General features: G+C 46.5%; 1 protein-coding gene across 1 annotated transcript; it reads right to left on the bottom strand.

Moving 5' to 3' along the window:
- Nucleotides 1-5,557: 5,557 nt before the first annotated feature.
- LOC115906712 (serine palmitoyltransferase small subunit B-like) lies at nt 5,558-5,800 on the bottom strand. Its single transcript, XM_030954098.1, has one exon. The coding sequence runs from the start codon at nt 5,798-5,800 to the stop codon at nt 5,558-5,560; it is 243 nt and encodes an 80-aa protein (XP_030809958.1).
- Between the last annotated feature and the right edge of the window lie 2,194 nt (nt 5,801-7,994).

Genomic DNA, 7,994 nt, shown 5'->3' with positions numbered 1-7,994 from the left:
CCTCTTGAGATGTTTTGATTCATCATTTTTTAGTTCATTTTCAAATCCAGTTGCCCTCTGCAAGTCCAAAGAAGACAGAATAATAAATTCCCTGTTGGTAGCAGGTGATGGGGGGGTAATAAAATCTGGGTTTAAACTGTGCTGTTTTCATCAATCCTTTTCCTCCTCCCTGTGTTCCTTGCTGGACTCTCCCAGGAATGTTGGATATTTGCTGTGCTGTTTATCCCTGGAGATTTCCCTCTTCCTTTTCTCCTTTCCTTGCTCTGCTGCCAGCCTGGAAAAGCTTCCACGGATCTTTCAGCAGGAGAAGATCTTGTGCTGCTGAAGCCTTGAATCCCAGGATTGCCTGGGTTTGTGGGGTTTCTTTGGCTGGAGCAGCTCCCCACAGCCAAAGCTGGGTCTCTGTAGGTTCCCAAGTTTCCAGTGCCCCCTTGGGAGCTCAGAGGGGTTTAGGGAGTGTCCAACAAATTAAATATTTGCCAATATTTTCACTGCCACCAGAGTTAACAAAGTATTCATTGTCACGGGTAAAAGCTGCCACTGGCCCTGCAGCTCTTCCTTCTCTGGCTTAAGCCACAAAAAGCTCTTTTTAGACAACAGAAATCCTTCAGGGTTTTAAGCAGACCTGCTCAACGATGCATTTCCACCCAGATGTTGATGGATTTTGAGTTGGAAGTCATGGGAGAAGCTGTGCAGAATGTTGGAATTACATTTTGCTCAGGGAAAAAATCATTTAAAAAATGTGTTGTGTAAGTCAGAGCTTACAGCACAAAAGCTGGACAACTGAGGGGGAAAATGAACAGAAAAGGGGGATTAGGGTGTGCAAACACTCATTTTTGATTTCTTTTTCTCTGGATAAAATTGCTGTGTGTTGATGATGAAAAGCTTAAGGTGATGATTTCACCTTTAACTGCTTTAAAAATCTCTTAGTGGATGGCCTGATGTAACTCCAGGGGTCCCAGATTTTCCCAGATGGGAATTGCTGAGGTGAAATATTGATGGGAAATCACTTCTGACCTCAGGCCAGGTGCCTGAGCTTGGCTGCACTCCAGGGACAGCTCCTGGGCCAATTTGGGGAGCTTGCAAGCTGAGGAACTGAGACACTGCTCTGGTGGAGACTTAACAGAATCAGTGTTATTTCACTCTCTTACTCCTGGAAGTAGCTTAAAATAGGGAATTCCAGAGGAATACTGTGTCAGGAGGTTTTCCATAAAAAGTTAGATAAGGATACAGATTCCTTCTGTTGGATTTTTGGGATTTGGAATCATTTCACTGGAATGCCAGTGGGAAAAGTTTGGCTCCATTTCCAGCCTGGGACTGACAGAGATGGATCCAACCCCATCTCTTCCCCCTTCTCCTGCAGGGGTATCCATGGGAAAATCGGGATGTGCTGAACGGGAGAGTCCACCTGGTGTCACTGTTCCTGCATGGCCCCAGGAGCTGCTCCCTGCTCCAGGAAAAGGGGGCTGAAAACTCAGGAAAAACTCTTCATGCCCGTGCAGTTCTTGGTATTTAAATTCAAAATAACTCCAAGCTAAAGGAGAATGGGACAAAAACTGCTTTGAATTTGGTGTTGGAGGATTGAAATGTCAGCAAACTGCTCCTTCTGCAGATGGGTCTCAACTCAGGGCCGTTTGTTTCAGCTGCACCTCCCAGAGCAGGTGAAAGGAGTGGGGGAATTGGAAATCCAGAAGGATTTGGGAATGTTTCCTGGAGCTCATTCCAGGACATAATCATGGAACAAAGAATCTTGTTGCTGTCAGAATCTCTATTCCCTCCTCAATACAAGATGGGAACCTGGTTAAGCCAAATCAGAAAATTCAACTTAAAACTTGTCAGGGTTGCAGTTCCAAACAAAACCAAAGCCTGACGGTAAAGCAAGAAACTGAAGGGGTTTTGTGCAATTTAAATATTCAGCTTCCTAAAATGAAAGCATTTTGGATGACACAAATCCCAACAAGGACTGGAAAGCTTTGAAAGCCAATTTTAAACTCATCTCTGATCAGTGAGATCTGTGACATGGAAGGAAACTCCTGAAGCTGTGAAATATTTGGTGCTGTTTGCACACCCTGCTAAGAGTGTGTGCTCTGAGGATGGTGCTTCACACCTTGATCCCTGGAAAAAAGACCTGGAAAAATATCAAAGTAAATCCTATTTCATATGATATCTCTGCTCTGTACTGGGAATGTCAGCAGCAGAGGAAGGAGGAGTTTCCTGTCTCGGGGAGACTGGAACTCAACTCTTGCATGAAGCAGTTTCAGCTGAGCAGGGAGCTGAAGCAGAAACTTCCAGCCAAGCAGGACAGAGGAATTTCAGGTCAGCTCTGGAAAAGCAAACAGAGCTGCTGGAAACTCCCCCCTGCTCTGAGCAATCCTGCAAGATGGAAATGTCCTGTGGGATGCAGAGGCCAGGAAGTGCTGACAGGTTCATTCTCCAAGCAGGATTTTCAGGTCAGGTAATGAAGAGCAAAGATAAGAACTGCAATTACACGTGGCTGGAAATAAAGCAAAGTGCAGCTGTTGGAGTGCAAAACAATGACAGGAGCAAGGAGCAAGAAATTATCTTAGAAAGCTTCTGAAAACTCCTGAAGTGATCAGCAGCAGAGGGGCTAAAATTCCACATGGGCAGAACCATCTTTAGTGCCTTTAGGAAGTGTAAACTCTTTGGATCAATAAAATTAAAGTTTCATGGGAGATAAGGTGTGAAAGTCCTACAATAAAACCACTCCTAAGGAGGATGCTGGGATTCCAGCAGGATGCTCTGGCTGGAAACATCAAAGGTTTCCTGGTGAGCAGCGCGAGCAGTTGGATTTTAGCAGCTGGTTCTTATTTTGTTCTTTAGTTTCCACTCTTGCTGAAGCAGTGTGGGTTCAGTTGTGCAGTTTGAATATTTCCTTTTCACACGGCAGGGATCTGAAAGGTGCTGAATATTCCCCTTGCATTCCTTTCTGCCAGGACAGAAACTTCCCCCAGACAGACACAGCTGCCCTTGGCGTGCTCAGGGATGGGTGTGCAGGGAATAAATATTCCATTTCCCATCCCTCCTGGAACACTTCCTGCTCCAGCCATGCATCCATCCATTCATTCAGGTTTGGAACATTGAGCATCAGGTGGGAAATACTCAGTGTTGTGGCCACTCAGAGCAGCCTCTGGAACTGGTTGGAAAAATCTGGAGAAATGTGGAAAGAGCCTGTTCCACCCCAACAATCCCAGCCTGGGCATCCCTGGAGTGGTGTCCAAACCCTGCTGGAGCTCCAGCAGCCTTGGGCCATTCCCTGGGGGCCTGGGCAGTGCCCAGCACCCTCTGGGGGAAGAAGCTTTCCCTGCTCGCCACCCTACGCCTCCCTGGCCCAGCTCCAGCTGTGTCTGATCCTGATCCCATTCCCGGCTGAGCCTGACCTGACAAATCCAGACCCCCCCCAGGCAGGAACCTGCCCAGGCAGTGCTGGGAACTGACATGGGATGAAATATTTTAAATCCTGGAGGCTTGGGACAGGCAGGGAAAAGGGGAGGGATGAGGAAAATGAGTCAGGAACTTTGGGGAGCTCCGGCTGCCCCTTGGCCCCTTGTTTCCTCTGCTGGATTTTGGTGCTTTCCTGGCTCTGTCCTGTTCCCCCAGCCCAGCTGGGATCCCAGCAGAGCCCCACCCCAATCCTACACCCAATCCCATCCCAATCCTACCCCAGGGATTGTGAAAGAGGCACCCCAAAACCCCATATGGGAAAGGGCAGCAGTAACACAAGCAGGGTGAATAATGCAATGACACAACCTGCTCCTCCAGCCTGCTCTGGGATTCCTGAGCGCCCAGAAATGCTCAGGATATCCTTGTGGAGTCCTGCTGGGACTGAGGGTGACCTGCTCCTGCCCTGGGCTCGATCCCAGGCACTGCTTGAGCAATATTTATTTTCAGAGTCTTGAGAAACACAGATTTTGCACCTGTAATGCAAAGTACTGCCTGGTTTTCTCTGTATTAGGGATTGACAGGTTGGGGAAAATTCACTGGCTCCATAAATAGTCTAATGATTGATATAATTAAAATATTGTGTGCTCCCTCTTGTTCCTAAGCATCAGTAAATACAAATTATATTGATAAATATCAGTAAACATAACATGCAGACTAAGCATGAAAGCAAATCTACACTAATTACTACTTCAACCATTATATTACTTGAATAAAACATCCCATTGGATCCAAATTTGAAAGTATTGAATAGATTTTTTTTTTTTACAAACTTAAAGATATTTGGGCATTGTTAAAAGACTTGGGACTTTGAGCACAGCTATCCTTATTTTCCCAGAGAAATTATTTTCATCTCCTTCCTTATTTCCCCATTATTATAAAAAGGGAAAGCAGCTGAGGTGACAAATGACAGAATTAATGTCTTCACTTTGTTTTGTCACCTCCTGTGATCAAGGCTCATTCCCCAATTCCCTGCATTGCCACCCACAGCAACAACCCATCCTCTGGAAGGAGAGGACATCCCAGGAGCTTGGGAAAAACCCCACAACTCACCTCAGTGTGGGTGGAAAATGTGGATTTGTGTCGCCCTGTGTCTCCTGCTCGGCTCCCTTCATCTCCTGAGGATTCCAAACCCCAATTCTCAGCGCCAAGCTCATCCCAGTGCAGCTCCTGCCCACTGCAGGCAGCTGGCAGCACAGGAATCTGATGGTTTGGAGGCTAAAAAGTCTTGGGATTGGAACAGAAGCACTCCCAGCCAAATCCAGCACGTTATTTACAGCTCAGGAGTTTGGGGTTCAGGCACTGCTCAGCAGGGAGAGGGTGAAAGGTGAAAAGGAGGGCGTAAAGGGTTAGGAAAAAAGGAGACGTTGTATTTTTATATTTTTAGGGGGTTTATTTTCAACTGAAACCCTACCACAAGTGAATCTGCAGTGTTATAGTCTCTATAGGATGCACATGATTTACTCATCTTCTAAAGATTATCTGGTTTTATAAAGCCCAAAAATCGGAGAATTTCATCAGAAATTTTCACAGCAGCACATCCTCACATTCTTAATGAATCAGTGACATTGTTTGCATCATGGTAACGAACCAGCCAAGTAATTCATTGTATAAAACAATCAAGGAGACTGAATAAATCCTGAAATCATTCCATAAAAACACAGCAAGCTCAGGGAAGCAGCTCCCACTCGTCCAGGATTTTTGTGTGCACATCTCTTCTGGCAGACAAGAGCAAATTCATGCTGTCTCATTTCTCCAGATGAAAACTTCCCATTTCCAAACAGCTTTCCCTGGGATAAAATCTGCAGGGGGGTTGTTCATTCCCCCTGGAATAACAAAATCTGCAGGGGGGTTGTTCCTTTCCCCTGGGATAACAAATTCTTCAGGAGGGTTGTTCCTGTCCCAATCCCAGCTCTGTAATTCCAGTGGGTCACTAAAATTGAAAGCTCTTGAAGAATCAAATGGCAAAAACAGGGATTGATTGGAGCAAAAATCATTTCCTGTCAGAGCAAAACACGAAGAGAATAAAGCAGAGTTTGCTGCTCCTGGACAAAAATGGGATAAGGGAACTCTTTGATGCCAAAGGCAGGCTGAGGTTTTACTTCACCACAGAAAGAGCATTTTCCCGTGGGTTTCCCAGGAAGCTGCAGAGGAGCTGGAAGGCCGAGCTGGCGTGGAAAGCCAGGCACACATAGGTGGTGTAGAGCAGCAGCCCCAGCATGGCCAGGTTGAAGGAGTAGAAGAGCACCTTCTCCCAGGGCTCCATCAGGTAACTGCAGGTGATCAGCTCAAACTGGCAGAAGAGCCAGTACAGGTAGCTCGGGGTGCTCTTCACATCCATCCCCAATCCCAGAGCTCCCTGTGGGATGAAGGGTAGGAGATAATGGAAATGGGATCATGGAAATGGGAACCTCACATTGCACCTGAAGGGTGAGGAGATCATGGAAATAGGAACCTGGAAATGGGAACCTCACACTGCTCCTGAAGGGTGGGGGATCATGGAAATGGGAACCTGGACATGGGAACCTCACACTGCTCCTGAAGGATAGGGGATCATGGAAATGGGAACCTCACATGGTTCCTGAAGGGTGGGGGATCATGGAAATGGAACCTCACATTGCACCAGCCTCACCATCACCAAGGAGGCTCCCTGAGAGCTCATTTCACCCAAGAGCTGTGGCAATTCCATTCCCCAGGCCAAACTCTGCCAGAATTTCACCTTGCACTGGGTTACTCAAGGCTCTGTTGGAGCAGCTTAATTAAAACTCCCTTTAAACCCTCTCTCCTTCCTCCTCCTCCTCCTCCTCACCTGTGGATTTCTACAGAGAACTTGCTACAAGGCTGATTCCTACCACTGCAGGCTGGATTTTACGTCTTGTGCTCCAATTGCTGCTGGAAGTTCCAGGTGCAAACTGAGAGCATGGAGAGCTCCACACAAACAGAATTCCAATCAAAGGAAACTACATCCAGGTTATCCAGCTTTTTCTGCAGCAGGCAGTGAATTGATCTGTTGCCAGAATGAAATAATAATACTAATAATACTAATCATACTAATCATACTAATACTATAACTACTACTACTACTAATAATACTAGTAATAATAATATGTAGTGTATAATATAATATATTGTATATAATATATAATAATGTAAAATAATAATAAACACAGATTTCTTTTAAAGAAGAAATAAATCAATGCTAGTAGTTACTGAGTGTTGCATTACAGCACCAGCAGGACACAGAACTGGAGGGGAAAAGGGAAACAGAACTATTTCAGTTATCGACACTTTCTGTCCTTTGGTGAATAAGAGGCAGCAAATCAAAAACTCTGATTTCCCACTTTTTAATTGGGAAGTTAAGAACTCCTGGGTGGTGTCAAAATCTGTGGAAAGAACTTCATCCCTCAGAAATGACATACCATTAATTCCAAAACTCCAAATAGAGTGGGATTTTACCCTAAAAATGCCACTTCCCAGAGATTTTAGTGACATTTTGCTTCCATATCTCCCCCACCTCTTTTCTTCCTGCCAGGTGAGCGAAACAAATGCCTCTGTAGTTCGAAATATTAACAATTACTTGTGGCAACATCCTCATTAACCGCCCCATTTCTGCCCTTACACACGGTTTTTACTGAATCAGGTGACACCTGAGCCTCTTCCCACCAAATGCCTCACTTTGAGGAAAAATTTGGGATGTGAAAAGCAGAACTCACCTGTGACCCACACAGCCGGGCAGGGGATGCTCTGGAGGCTGGCGGGGAGCAGCTCCCGTGTGGATGCAGAGGCAGAGCCCAGGAGTGTGATCCTCAATTACAGAGCGTGTCCTCCACTCCCCGCCCTCCTCCTGCCTGCTGAAATCTCCTCTGGCCACAGGACTCTGCTTTGTGCAATAATTTATGCTCTGCCTGCACCACGCTCAGGACACGGCACCTGGCTCTCAGGGCCGAGCCCAAGCTCACGGACTCTGCAGGGAGGAGCACAGCAGGCAAAAAAATATTTACAGTTCATGCCTTGCCTGATTTCAAACCTCCCAAAACACCTCTGCCCCTGTGGGGCTTTGAGCTCCTTCTTACAAGGGGCAATTTCGTGTCTCCACAGGATTATGGGGTTAAGCAGCCACAAAAATGTGGCACAGGAAGGCCTGCAGTGAAGCCGCCACCTTCTTTTGCAACCTCTGATTGGAATCATTTTCAAACAGCTCCCAATCTCTGCATCTCCCAAACCTCACCCAGAAAGCCCAGGGTGGAGGGGATTTGGGGACGAGGTTGGCGTAAGGAAAAGAGGGTGAGTTTTCCTCAGAAAAGCTGCAAAATAAGAGCAGGCCGCAAATGCTGGAGGCTCTTTAATGATCTAATTGGGCAAGTAAACGAGGTAAGAATCTGCATATTAGATGGTGTTCCAAACTATCTGCCTGCAGCCAGATCATTTCCAAATATGAATCATGGGGATGATGTGCCACAAGCCATGTCTGAGCCTCACCCTCCCTCCCTCTCGTCCCAAACACAGCCTGAGCTCAGCTGCCAGCAAACCCGGCC

Source organism: Camarhynchus parvulus, chromosome 9 (assembly GCF_901933205.1).
Source record: "Camarhynchus parvulus chromosome 9, STF_HiC, whole genome shotgun sequence".
Classification (NCBI taxonomy): domain Eukaryota; kingdom Metazoa; phylum Chordata; class Aves; order Passeriformes; family Thraupidae; genus Camarhynchus; species Camarhynchus parvulus.
This window is presented reverse-complemented; position numbering and strand designations above follow the sequence as displayed.

Bases quoted from the DNA above. Each gene is read 5' to 3' on its own strand.
- LOC115906712 (XM_030954098.1), bottom strand. From the start codon at position 5,800: ATGGATGTGAAGAGCACCCCGAGCTACCTGTACTGGCTCTTCTGCCAG.